Here is a 14,821-nt window from a genome sequence, read left to right as displayed (position 1 = left end):
GTGTCGTACTTTATTTGATTATATTGATTTCCAAAATTTATTCCGGGAACAAATTGGATTTGCAATTTGTACATTATTCATTGCCGCTTCATTTGAAAAAGAGGGAAAATGGGAAATAGCATACTTTTTCTTCATTTTCCTCTTATGTGTTGAGGTGATCATGTCTCGATTAATTGGTATGTATAGAAATGCGGTATGCATTTGAAAGGAGGAATACAAAGTTTACACATGTTTTTAATGCTTATGAAATAGTTTTATAGGCTACCGTCTGACTGTTATACAGTGCTGTAAGTGTAACACACTCTGTCATTAGGAAAAGTACAAGGAGCCAAATAATACTTTTTTTTTTTTGAAGTTTGAACCATGACCAAAATGAAATGCCCTCCTACTCACTCGATTGTGATAAAAAGTATAGGTCTAATCTTCTGGCGTTGATCTCTGAGGAAGTTGTGGTATGATTCGAGTAGTAAGGGTTGAAAGGGGACGGAGGTGATGAGGTTAGGAGAGTGAGAGGTGTGGGATAATTTTTCAGCCAATTATTGGATCGAGGAAGGGACCTCTTTTTGTGATAAAACTTCACCCAATTAATAATCACACAAGATAATGAAATTATGCAGAATAATAATAACAATAACAATAAGGTCTTATTAACCCAGGGTATTATAGCCTCTTCAGTGTTACCACTGCCCTACCAGAGGGCCCTGCCATTGCACTTATTACCCTATAGCGTTGCCAGGTACCCATTTATACACCTGGGTTGAGAGGGACATGGTGGGTAAAAACATCTTGTCCTGAGGACGTAAGCACTGGGTGGGATTCGAACTCGAGTCCTCCGATCGACGAGTCGGGAGACTTATCCACTATATGCCACAGCATAGTGAATATGTATGAGTGTTTAACCATCCGTGTGCCACATAAATTTGCACATTCGACTCATTGGCACAGAATGGGTTAAAAGCACAAATCCACCTTCGTGAAGACAATAATGGGGTGAAAACAGCCATCGATTAGTAGAACACATCACTATAGTGAGAGTATGAGGAAAATCGGACAATCGGTTCAAAAGTTATGAATTTTTGAAATTTCTGCTTGGTCACTGCTGGATGAGAAGATTACTATACAGCTTATTGTGATGTCACATGTGTACAACAATATACTAAAAGAAGGCATAAAGAAAATCAAGCATGTATATATACATATATATAATCATACATATATCATATATATACATATATATATATATTATATATATATATATATATATATATATATATATATATATATATATATATGTCACCGACGGGACAAATAGGCGTCCACTCGGTATTTAAGTAAATACAAAAGAAATATGAATATCAAAGTGGGAGAGCAATTCTCTAAATCTGTTGTTCAAATAAGAAGACTGGGGGAGAAAGAACGACGCATTATTAGCAATTGTTTTAAATTGAATAATAAATTTATTTATTCATTTACTTTTTAGATCTGAATAACAATTACAAAACAATATATTTTGGAATACATGAATACAAAGAATGAAATTAAAATTTAAACCTAAAACAACGCAACACTGTGTTCAAGGTGAAGAGCTAAACCATAAGAGCTACACCATCTTCATCGTGATCCACTCAGGCTGTGCACACCAGAAGAAAGAAAATGATTCAACAATAGTTTAGCGAATATCTCATCACATTAAAAGAGACAGATCCACGTGATAATAATAACGAAAGTAACAACTATTCTGTTAACAATAATGATAACAATTGCAATAAGAAGAATACGCAATAAGATAATCATGATAATGAGAGAGGAAATAAGAAGATGAAGTAAAAAAGGAGAAGAAGAAGTAGAAGAAGACGTAGAAGGAAAAGAGGGAGAAGAAGATAGCGATGAAGTAAAATAATACTTTCCCTTATTTTAACAAAGGAAATCAATAATAATATGGATGACATTAATTATTACAATGAAACACATTATGGTACAACTGGTATTACTTCTACGAATACATTCATACAAAAATCATTATTGACCTGCATGAAACACATTTTCATTTGAACTCTAGAAACCAAGCTTTAAATATTATCTTCACTATTCAAAACCTAACGTAATAGTGTGTCGATAATAAGGTACATCTAACAAGAAATGAGGAAATACACCAATGAAAGCAAAGACCTGCAAAACCTCTCACATCAGGTGGCAAATTATTGGCGACCTATCCAAAACAAGGGTACAAATATTCATAAAAACATATTGGATATAAGCCTCGCCAACGTAGTATTGTATTAAAAATATTTACAATTTACAAAGGTTATAATTACCGTTAAAACAGGAGACAGACAACAAAGTCCTGACAAACTCCGTGATGGAGAGAGTATGCCTCAGCCACCTGCAAAACATATCCATTTCATCATTACTCACTGTCAAGTAGATGACATGTAAATAATGCAATGTAAACAGAAGGAATTTCATTACACAGCATATGCTAATTAGATTATTGTTAACATAATAATAACAGTATTGTTGACGTCATAATAACACCATTATTTTGTCATATTTCCATCCAGGGTAGCAAGCAGGGGTACGCGCGTGCACCTACAGGGATGCGCGCATCAAGAAAGCGCTACCCCGCGCGTGCCCCAAAAGTAAGCCACATAGCGCATTTGGACACCGGCACACCGCAAACGAAAATGGCAAAATCCACAAATTTCTTATTCTTTACGTTACATAAATCTACATTTACAACAATTCAATCCTTTGCATTGACAATGCAACATATCATCAGAGAGGCAGGAAAGATTTGAACAAGATGCACCTACTCAAAGAATGTCAACGAAATTTTTTATCTTGAATTAAATGACACACATTTAGCCTTGTAAATGAATTCATTACGGCTAGAATTCGACAAAATGTAATCTATCAATATTCAATGACTCTCCTTTACTTCAGCATCCGAGTGCCTAATAAATTTCAATAAAATTACTTCAAATAACTCTGTAAATAATCAATATTTGCATACATTGTCACACAATGAATAAAATGATATTTCTTGTCAAACTTACCGATATTAACTGGTGTTAAATGTGGATAAATTATCCACAAAACAAGCGAGAGTGCGGGGTGTCCGGTAACGTTGGACTCTGATCAGCTCAGTGGATGAAAGCGTTCTTTTGTTATGATTTCTTCTATGACAACAACAAACAATTGCGCATGCGCATTAACAAAAATACACAGAAATAAGCAGTAGTAAAGGGGCACACGTGTTGAAATATTTTGTATCATAACATATATATATATATATATATATATATTTTTTTAAAAGAACACTAAATTGACTTGCCTTTTTCAGATGCGGCAGGGAGAATAATATTGCTCTTAACATGACGTTAGTGACAAGTCGAGGAAATGCACACTTTTTTTTAAAGTAAGATTTTGTAAAATTTGCTTTATTTTCCTTGATCTTTCTACGCATGTGACATCATGTATAGTCTACTCATCCAGAAGTGACTGCTCAGATACTTATAAAATTATAACTTTTGAACCTAACTTTCACTGATGTGTTTCACAAATATGCTGCATTCACTCAATCTTCATGTATATGAAGGTGGAATTGTCTTTTAATATAACTTTAGGATGATAATTTGTGGTATAGGGCCTACATTCTTTAAAAAAAAAATAGCCTGTACTGTTTCGTAAACGTTATCAAAATTTGGGTATTTTGCATTATGACGTTGACCATATAGATAATACAGCTATAATCTAAGAATGATTTATAAAATCATGATATTAATGGGAATCGACGTGAAAATATTGTAGGTCCCTATTATGTTTTTGTGAAGTATTGTTCCATTGATTATAAGAATAGAGCATTCTTAAAAACAACAAAAGTGACATCGGTGTGTTCTTCAGCCTTTCTTTAATTTTCATTGTTTTGGTAGGCCTACTTTTGATATAACTGAATATGTGCAGCCGCCAAATTTGTTGAATTATTATGTCATGAATTGAAATTAAAGAATAAGAATACTTAGGCCTATAATCTCGGGTATTATTTTTTTTGACAAAAAGACTTGTTTTTGTTGGCACATATTCAAAATTTTGTTTAAAAGATGTAAGATCTACAGCAAGATAAATAGGTTGAAAAGACTGGCTAACACGAAATGTGTGGAAACTCCTATCTCTTTGTAGAGCAATAATTAATTAGGTTATTTCTTGATTAATTGCTTTGAGTGTGTGTAGTTTGCGCACTGTTCAGTGCCGTCCATACGGCGCTGTTGCGGCATCTGTGAATGGCACTCAGTGCGCAGCCTACGACTCCTGGGGGGCGTTTCATCAACGAGTTCGTCGGAGGTTTTCATCTACAAATTTGCTATCAGCCAATCAGACGCAAGGATTTACACTGACAACTGTTAAAAGCTAATGAAATCCTTGCGTCTGATTGGCTGATAGCAAATTTGTCGGTGAAAACTCCGACGAACTCGTTGATGAAACGCCCCCCTGAGGTGCTCAGAGCATACAGGGCGCCCTCAACGCCATCGTCTAAACCAAAATGAATGCACAATAATTATGTTTCATAGAATAGTTCAATATGCAGATGATACACTGTTGACACAGAGAAGGATTTATTTATAGCAATGAATACTGTTGATAGATTTTCAAATATATCTGGTTTAAAAATCAATGAAAATAAAACAAAAGTAATATGGATAGGGAAATGTAAGAATAAAGAAGATAGAATTATGTTGCCTGAAAGTAATCTTCATTGGGTGTATACTATGAAGGAGGTTTTAAGTATCCGGGTATACATTCTTTTTTGTTGTTGTTGATTTAGGGAGAACTGTTCAGTACAATTATTATGAAAAAATGGAAATGATTAGGAAATAAATTAACTCTTGGAAAACTGCACACTTAACTAGGACAAAAATGAAATAATATAATTATTTAAACGGATGGCTCAAAGTCCCCTGAAATGGGGATGCACTTTAACAACCTTTTATTTCCATCAAAAAAAAAAAACAACAAAAAAACACACACAAAAAAAACCCAAAATCATATAAAATTGTCAAAATAACTATATATAATTACTTTCCTATCACTTTTATTGACTTGGACATTGCATAAAAACGTGCATACTATTACAATAATCATTGCCGACTCCCCGAGCCCTATGAAAAGAGGAAAAATTGCAAATTATTTTAAGAAAAATACTATCGGCGAGAAATTGTGCATACAACGTCATTTCGTTATTGCGCGGGTTAGCTCACCCCCCTCCCCCCTCCTTCCACTCAGGCTGGAGGGGTCAATCGTCTGCTGGTAGGGTTTGGGTATGTTGGGACCTATTATTTTGAATGGATTCAAGTCAGTGGAATCACGGGAAACGAGCTGGGCCATGGACGAACTAAGGCGAGTGTAATAGGCCTACATATCGGAATTGTTTTGAATAAGGCAAAATATTGTCGATTTTTGTTAGAATAGCAAACATTTTGGAGAAAAGTTGTAAATTGGAAGAATCATAATGAAAATTATTTCCTGTTAAACGCACACAAAGAGACGTTTCACAATAAAATATTAATTGAAAAGAGAATGAAAGAATCTATGTTAGGCCTACATCCACTGCGGATGGGAAGTAAAAGTGTACAAAACCTTGTATAAAAGAACTTCATAATAAGCCCTGTGGATAGATACGGGCAGCTGCTCCACTTGTTGGAGTACCAGAAACATTATCTTTAGACCTAGTCTCTGCCCTACATATAAATATCAGTTCGGCCCTATCATTTTATTTTTAAATAAAAAAAAAATGTATCCGATACGTGTCACGGTTGAAAGACCTTCACGGTAATGATAATGCATGTGTTTTTTTCTCAAATATTACAGAATGTTGGCATGTTGACACTCCATGCCTAGGCCATAGAGCTGTATTATGGCCTAGGCTTACTGTTTTGAAAATTAATGACGTCCCTTTTTTATGACGACTTTCCGAAGAGTGCATTGTAAACTTGTGAAATGATGTTACAAAGCAAGTGTAACCCAAAGAGATTTTCCCCAGTGGTGGGGAGGAGAAAATCTCTTTGGTGTAACCAGTCTGCTCGGCCCTCTAGTGATGGGGAGGAGAAAAATCTCTTTGTAAACACATTACATGTATTATGCAACGTGGGTGCATGTTGCGTGCGCGAAAATGCTGAAGGTAGATTTTCCCGGGAAATTTGATTTGATGCTAGCTCTTCAAACGAGTAGTGAATTCAGCCGGTTAGGAGTGCCCCCCTGCTTTTAACCTACAGCGAACATCACCCAGGTAGGTACATACCTATTGTAATATAAATGCTGTGAATGACTAATGAACACGACAGTGACAGTGTATACCCGAATGGCGAAGTACATAAACATGTAGCTAAAAATACAGTATCCCTGTCACTGTTTGTCGTTGCGCTGTATCTGTACAGCAAGTTGCGGGATGCCGTCCAGTACCTGAGAAGAACGGCGTCTGGTCGATCGATCGGCGCCCGCCGCGGCCGGGCTAGTTGTTTCCTACTCGGCGGTGTATGTATAGACTACGTACACTAAATACAAGTGCTAAGTGTTATGGGGTCACAATAAAGGAATCATAGTTTTCGCTGAGACCTAATTTCCGGTTTCCGACATTTTTTGTGAGATAATGAGAAACCTCTGTAATGAAATGTGAAAGAGCATGTTTTTCCAAGGGGGAATTCAATGTCTATTTAATTGATAGAATCACTTGACTTTGTTTTAGATCTACTTTGTTTTTGGATGTCTCAGCCATTCCAAAACAAATTTTAGTCAAATAAACTTTGAATTCCTCCTATATCCTAGAATGGTATGCTCTGTACTAATAAAGTTACTATCTAGTAATATGTGATAATGTGGTTTCTTGGCATTTTGCAAAAAGTTAAAAGCCCAGTCGTAGTCCTCATCTCCACTCCTGTAACTATAATCAATTTTAACGCTTCATAAAACAGGGGCAGGCCTTAGCTTGGAATGACTAACCGCAGCAGCGACCCCATACGGACAAATACCGTACGTACCGTAAAGGCCTCTACGGTACGTATTTGTCCGTATGGGGTCGCTGCTGCATGCTGCGGTTAGTGGAGTAGTAGAACAACTTGAGTCTAACAGTCAGTTTGACCTAAGATTGGTCCATCTTCTTCTTCTTCTTCTTCCATTAAACTACATCCCTCTTAGTAGAGTATAGTCGTACTGAGTGCAGTGAGGTGGGCGGTCACGAGAACACGTGCAGTGCAGAATACAGTGTGAATTACAGTAACACACACAAATTAAAAGAGGAGGGCAAAATAAAAGTGCAAGTAAAAACCAAATATCTTGCTGTTTTAACGGAGGGTGACTGTATCTGGTCGTCGGGGATACAATGTTCAGCGGAGACTGCGTCTGGCTTCACAGATCCCCTCTCCGGAGGAGAGCGATAAAGAGTAAAAAATAAATAAAAATAAATAGAAAACTAAATAAAAGACTCCTCCAACACCGGACAGACAGACCTTTCTGTCTAGACTAGATCTATAGAGTCTAGTTAGACTGTAGTTTATTTCAACTGTAAATTTATGTCTATGCCTATCATGCCTATGGCAGAATGCAGCCTGTGTAGTAAGGAAATCTAAAATTGATTTTATCTTTTGATATATTTTGCCAGTAATGGGGCCCTGGGCCCTGTTTTATTAAAAGAGTTTGAATGGGTTATGCTGTGCATAACCCATTTAGATCTTTACAAAGCTTAAATTACAGACGGATGAAGTTCTTTCAATTTCAGGGTTCGAAATTGGCGATGGTCCGCTAGCCATTGGCCACCCAAAATCATGTAGGACTAGCTAAAAATCATAAAATTCTGAAATTACTAGTCCGTCTGGCTAGCCAAAATATTGCTTCAGTGTCAAAATTGATTCTAAGTAGTCCGCCTGGCTAGTTAAAAAAAAAAGTTAAGTGCGACCCCTGATTTCGTATCTCAATTTAACAAAAAAATTAAAAAGAGGGAAAAACTGCAGAAAACTGATAGTTAATAGCAAGCCAGTGGAGTCAAAATGGACTTAAAAGAAGTGTGAGCTTTTAATCCTTGCAGAGTCTTCATCAGGGGCAAAATGTCTGCATTGCCAGCAGACCCAAATGACATGATTACGAACTATATGCAGCAGGCACTAACTGGGAAGGGCTAATAATAAGGACACAGTAAAGAAAGTCAAACACAAAAGGGGTAGTTTAGCTGAGCACTGTCAAAGGCAGGGAGCCAAACCACAGAACTGTAGGTAGAGTTCTGTGAGCCAAACTGGTGATGAGATGGATTATAAAGCAAACAAAGGGGTGACCAAACAAAAGGGAGGGGTAGGAGAAGGGCCAGGGAAGGGATGATCCCAAGGATCATAGGGGGCTTCCTGTGAAGGTGAAGAATAAAGATGAATATTAAAGAGGGAACATTATATTATCCTGAATAATTAAGGCCACCCACATGACCTGTTGTATAAGGGTGTAAGACATCCAATGTGGGCATTAGACAGTCATGAATTTAGTGATACTATTACTGTTGCATCACAATACCCGCAAAGCTGTGAATTATCAAAACTTTCAGAATAATTTATGGGGTGGTTTATATGGCAAACAGTTTGTGTTTTGCTCTGTCTGAGCAAAGTTGCATTACATTTATCATATTCCTCCCAGAGCTACGAATGTTGTATGCTTTTCAGACATCTGCATGTATGTTGTTAGATCTACTTAATTGCAATCGGTGAAGATGAAATACTCTTTTCAGTGGAAAGGACATGAAATGCAGGTTAATTACATGTCTATGAGAGAGTCACAAATCAACTAGGCATATCATGCATGACAGATCATACATGTACATTGCTCTTAGAGATATGCGGAAACACCCACACACCAGAAAGCAAGTATTGGTAAGGGATGCTGACCCCATATGGAGTTGCCCAGGTGATAACTAGCTCTGCCCTCGTCGCCAGACAGTTCAAAGCAGACACATTAATTGTGCTGTCAACAAAGATTGATAAAATGATGATGGTGCAAATATTTGCATGCAGCCATACATGTACTTTGTGTTGTGGGCTGCTGGTTTGCTATTCATCATACTTGTGTAGATCTATCAATTCAGTTGTATTCTGCCTTCAGTCACTATGTTACCCCATGTTATTTTCTCTGTCTGTGTTCAAGAGATCACAATTGACTGCGGCCACTTCTGAGTTTTTGCCCATCACTGCAAGCCTGTGTAGCTACAATGCAGCGTGTCTCTCGAATGAAACGTGAGCTGGCCATGCTGGAGAAGGAACCACCTCCAGGCATCAGCTGCTGGGCAAAGGCAGATAACGTCACTCAGCTAGAGGCTCGTAAGTAGACGATACATACATGTACAGTCAACCTTGCCTAGTCAACTTTGCCAAGTCATAAATTCACCCATGTCGAAGGTCCTTTCAAGCCTCCTCTCCTTACATTCTATTGATGTTAATCCCTCATAAGTCGATTTTTCTCAAAGTCGAAGCCATTTCCTCAGTCCAAATAGATTTGACTTAGGCAAGGTTGACTGTGGGCACCTATGTCAATGCACATTACAGTACATTTTTCATTTCATTTTTATGCTTTTTTTTCACCCTATACGCCTTTCATTTGACTTAATTTCGACAAGTCTGTGAATTATTTTATGATTATTCAGCATTTATTTTTATTCAATTTAAAATCATGCTGCTGTTTAATACTTTTACAACAGCAATAACAAAAACACCACCACCACCAACATCAATAACTTCTACTGCTACTGCATCCATTGCTTTTAGGGCTTTGGCCCAATATTGAGTAATACACTTTATTTTGTAAGCCTCTTTCTGTATGTTTGTTCTGTATCCAGAGATCGTGGGTGGAGATGCTACTCCTTATGCTGGAGGTGTCTTCAAATTAGAGATTCAGATCCCGGAGCGGTGAGTGCATCAATACGCAAACCTAATAATCTGCTCAAGTGTTCAATACTGCTAGCTTGCCAACTCTTCCAGAAATCAGTGGTAGACTCGCGCAGTTCACCCAATATTTTTCTTGTCTCATCGTTATAGACGATTATCTCATGCTGAACCCTGAAACTGGAAAAGAAAAAAAAAAATGTCTCCAAAATCTCTGATATTCTGAACTTTTCATATACCCAAGCCTAGAGTTTCAAGGTGTTCCCGCAGGTGCACCGGCTCTATCTGTGTGTTGAGATCATGACTTCAGTATACGCCAGATTGAACCATTTTAAATGTAAAATGATCAAAACTCCCTACCGTGGAAGTGGCGGGGGGGGGGGGGGGGGGGGAGGGGGTTGGACTTACAGAATTTACAATGTCCCACTCAAGCTTTGGGTCTTAGCAGAACTATTTTTTTTCCTCTTTCCATCTAATAGATAATGTCTTCTAAGGATAAGTAATGTAATGAAATAAATAGGATATTTGCACTTTTTCCCCCCACAGTCAATCCATCAGTACCACATGTGTCGTATCTTAAATTGCTGATTTATGTATTTCTTTTCTGTACATGTACTGTCTCCCTTGGAATACAGGTACCCCTTTGAGCCACCAAAGGTGCAGTATGTTACTCCCATATACCATCCAAACATTGACACCAGTGGGCGGATATGTCTAGATCTACTAAAAATGCCTCCAGCAGTAAGTTGAGATTTTCTTTGTAGTGTCTCCCTTGTTTTGAAAGTATAATTGTATATCACACACACACACACACATACATGCACACATATAACAACAAAAATGTAAAACAAAGCAAATCAAATCTAACTGTGATGGTTAAACATTTGTTCAATTGTGGCCAAACATCTTGCTGAAAGTGGATTTGAATGCTGTCCTACCATTATTTTGAATATATGCAATCCAGATTACCTTTTCTGTGGCATTAGAGGACAAGCTCATCTTCATAGACATGTGGATTGAGTGAATGCAGCAGTATCAGTATAACACATCAGTGAGAGTTTGAGGAAAATTGGACAATCCGTTCAAAAGTTATGAATTTTTGAGGTTTCTGCTCAGTCACCGCTGGATGAGAAGACTACTATGGCTTGTGATGTCACTTGTGTAGAACAATATAAAGAAAATATAAAGAAAATTAATGTATTTTCATTTTTCTTGCATGATAAAAGAACACTTGACTTGCCTCTTTCAGAAGGCGGGGGGAGGGGGAAGGGGATAACATTACCCTTATATGTCAGTGACAAGTCAAGAAAATGTGCACTTTAAAAAAAAATGCAATTTTGTGAAATTCTCTTTTTTTTCCTTATATTGTTCTATGCATGTGACATCATACACTGTAGTAGTCTTCTCATCCAGCAGTGACTGCACAGATACTTTAAAAATTCATAACTTTTGAACAGATTGTCCTGTTTTTCCCCAAACTTTCACTGATGTGTTCTACTAATATTGAGCACTGCATTCACTCAATCTACATGTATATGAAGGTTGACTTGTCTTTGATATAACTTCAGGATTATAATTTGTCCTTTAACAGTGCGTATGCCTCATGAAACTTGTTTTCTGTTTCATCTCTCAGGGCAACTGGAAACCAAGTCTGAACATCTCCACAGTCCTGACGTCTCTGCAGCTACTCATGGCCGAACCCAATCCAGACGATTCCCTCATGGTGGACATTGTAAGTTGAGACTTTTCCCTCCTCACTATCTCAAGAAGCAACCAGTCTTCTAGTGCTATGCTAAAGTTTAAAAAGTTTCAGTGAAACTTTAAAAAAAAAAATTCATTTTATGTTAATTCCAAATCTATGAAAGGAGTTAAGGAAATAAGCACATCATCATAATCATCATCATCATGTAGTTTTGATATGGGTCTGTCAGCAACAACAGGGATGGTTGGATTTACCTCACTCTAACAGCAACCGCTTACCACTCCTTGCCATATCATCCAATTTTTGGAGCATCCTCTTTTCCCAAGCTCGTCATCCACCTCTTTCTTTTCCATGGTTCCTGTGGTTGTCCACACTTTTGTGGCTCATTCACTTTAAAGACTCTAGCACTTCTCTCAGAACATCATTATCATCCTCCCTCAGATCATGCTGATACCAATGCATTCCATTCACCTCTGCCAGAAACCTTATCCTAGAAACTTCTTTGCTATATATTGTGACATTCTAGCTAGTTGTCAATAAAGATTTGTTTGCTGTACGTGTTATAGTCTGAGACAAAATGCCTTGTGGAGACTTGCACTTTACAGTCAGCAGTGCTTGGTTGAAAACAGTTCTGACATTCATGCTAAACATTTATTGTTTAACCCATGAAGTCTAGGAAACCTTGTTTTGTCGTTTGTCACTGTTACCTGTTGTTATGATTTTTTGGCATCCATTTGAAGTGCTTCGTAAAGTAGAATGAAAAAACAATCTATGTCACTTTTACTGCTTTGCTGTTAATGCCAGATTGTTTATTTCAGCTGCAAAAGTTTTTATATTCTCTCAATTAGTTAACTTTTAACATTCTTTGATTGACAGCACAATGAAAGATTCCATTTCCTGTTCTGTTTCCAAATGGCACAATTTCTTCTGTTTTATAATGATTTCATGCAGATCCAGTGAATTTTACCACTTCCATTCAATACTTCTTTGGCATGAAACATGAGGTGAAATTCAATTTTTTATTTACTTATTTTTTTTTTAGATATGAAATCTGAGAGTATGCCGTTTTCCCCAGTAATACAGCCAAATGATTTTGACCAGGAACGTTCACAGTGAAAGTTCAGGTTTTCACAAACCAGTTAGTAAATCTGGAATATGTGCTGTTTCTGACCATAAGTGAATACTGTAGGAGCCAGTGACATTAGGTCTGTAAAGGAGATTAACATGGCTCTAACTGTCACAAAAATTTGTTATCTCTATTTGCAGTCCACAGAGTTCAAGCACAACAGGCCGCTGTTCTCCCAGAAGGCAAAAGAGTGGACCAAGAAACATGCCACACCATCAACTGTAGCACTGGTCAGTATCCTTATCTGTCTCTCTGGCCCCCTGGTGGTCAGTCAGGTGATTTTATTTTCTCGAGTCTGCACCTGTCCCTTTCTTGACCACCAAAGAGTAACAAACAGTTCATGCATTTAATTGTATCACGAGGGTGGTCCACAATTTGAAATTTGAGCATGTTGGAAGCTGAGGATTTGAGAATATTGCAGAAATTGTATGTATACGGAGCGCACGTCACGAGCAAGGAGTACGCAATATTTCACAGCTTATCTCTCTTTGTGCTGCTTGGGTTCAACGCTCTCTCCCATGTTTTAAAAACTAATATCTAAGTACCAGGTAGTTCAATGTTTTGCAAGTTCTGCACATGCTTTTCACATGTTTGAATACATTTTATTTTGAGCTTGTTACAAATTCTTGAGGATGTTGCATAGCATGTTGCTGGCTTTTGAGGATGTTGCACAAAAATTGACGATGTTGCACAAGAATTTCAGCATGTTGCAGTGACGTGCTAAAACCTCTGTGAACCACGCTGATCACTCTTTTCCACTCCCAAAGATATGGGCTTGGGGGAGGATTGTCTCTTTTTAAGGCCTTGTCAGTGGAATAAGTGCAAGGATAAGGTAAGAATTAGCAGAACCTTGAGGATGTACGGGTAATCCTTATGTAAATGGCAGCTTGTCCATAAAGCTATTATAAAAAATTGGGATGGTTGCAACTTGCAAGCGAGATCCAAGTCATAGAGAGCTGACATACTCTGAGATGATTGGCTTTGTTTGCAATTTTCAGTGCATGTAAAAGCTAGTCAGTTGTGAGAGAACCTTCACTAAAAAGACTAACTGAAATATAAAGTTATTTCGTAGCTCACCATATATATGCGTTTGAACATGGCAATGTTTACGCCTTGACATGTCTAAGTTGGTCAGATTTTGTGTCTGTCCCAAAATTGTTGTTGTTTTTTCATTTGTGGGTATGGGGGAGACTTTTTCCATGAGCATCCACATAATGAAATTAGTGGTCTTATTTCTCATTGTAGACTTGAAGAGAATTGTCACATCAATGTGAGGGAGTAAAGCAGCAACTGTGCCAATAAATTTCATGCTTTTAACCCGTTGAGGACGGCTTGATTTTGCTACAACACGCATTTCCCATAGACGCTTGCCCGAGTATACTCGTGACTTGCCCTCAACAGGTTAAGACTAAAATATAGTGGACTCCCGTTATAACAAAGTCCTCGGGAGCGACAGTTTTCTTTCGTTAAATCAAAATTTCGTTATAACGCAACAATTAAACAATAGAAATTCATGGTATGGGTAACGTTGTGGCCTGAATTTTGATTTTGTTGTAACTGGAATTTTGTTATAGCCGTGTTCGTTATAGCAGGAGTGCACTGTATTTGTTGTTTTTCTGAAGGTTTCTGCGAATAAGGCAAGAACTTCAGATGATACCAGCGACTCATCTGAAGATTCATCGAGTGATGATAGCGATGAGGAAGAAGAGACTGCTAAACTGGTGAAAAGAGATTCTCTGACGTCGAGGGTTTCAAACCGTGAAAATGGACAGCATGTGTCGACATTGGCCAATAGCAGACCGTTTTGCAAAGATGCCTCGTCCAGGGGCAGTGAAGCGACCAATGAGAGACGAGGAGAGAAACGATGTCTGCAGGAAGCGAACGGAGAGCCAGGATTGGTCAAGAGGTCTCATGTGCAGATTGACATATAAGTAGAACGGAAAAAAAATGTGGAAAGAAATGAGAGGAAGATAAATTTATCAGTGGTTTGAGGGAGGGACAGAGAGAGAGAGAGAGAGAGAGAGAGAGAGAGAGAGAGAGATAGGTTGACAAAGGGAGAGCTTGACATAAAGAATTAGCATTATGCTG

At 37.8% G+C, this 14,821-nt stretch overlaps 1 protein-coding gene across 1 annotated transcript; it reads left to right on the top strand.

The window, feature by feature from the left end:
* The first annotated feature begins 6,154 nt into the window (after positions 1–6,154).
* On the top strand, positions 6,155–14,723 carry LOC139733596 (ubiquitin-conjugating enzyme E2 T-like). The gene is made up of 7 exons (XM_071644410.1): positions 6,155–6,283; positions 9,174–9,344; positions 9,860–9,929; positions 10,541–10,646; positions 11,539–11,637; positions 12,874–12,963; positions 14,356–14,723. Exons 2-7 carry the CDS (start codon positions 9,236–9,238, stop codon positions 14,662–14,664), a joined length of 783 nt encoding a protein of 260 aa, XP_071500511.1. The 5' UTR covers positions 6,155–6,283; positions 9,174–9,235; the 3' UTR covers positions 14,665–14,723.
* Positions 14,724–14,821: the final 98 nt, after the last annotated feature.

Source organism: Diadema antillarum, unplaced genomic scaffold, assembly GCF_040938485.1.
Source record: "Diadema antillarum isolate AM-2024a unplaced genomic scaffold, OU_Dant_1.0 scf00000025, whole genome shotgun sequence".
Classification (NCBI taxonomy): domain Eukaryota; kingdom Metazoa; phylum Echinodermata; class Echinoidea; order Diadematoida; family Diadematidae; genus Diadema; species Diadema antillarum.
This window is presented reverse-complemented; position numbering and strand designations above follow the sequence as displayed.

Excerpts from the sequence above, each read along its gene's own strand:
- LOC139733596 (XM_071644410.1), top strand. The coding sequence starts at position 9,236 with ATGCAGCGTGTCTCTCGAATGAAACGTGAGCTGGCCATGCTGGAGAAG. Across the intron at positions 9,930-10,540 it reads GAGATTCAGATCCCGGAGCG|GTACCCCTTTGAGCCACCAA; the intron begins GTGAGTGCATCA and ends CTTGGAATACAG. Across the intron at positions 10,647-11,538 it reads TACTAAAAATGCCTCCAGCA|GGCAACTGGAAACCAAGTCT; the intron begins GTAAGTTGAGAT and ends TTCATCTCTCAG.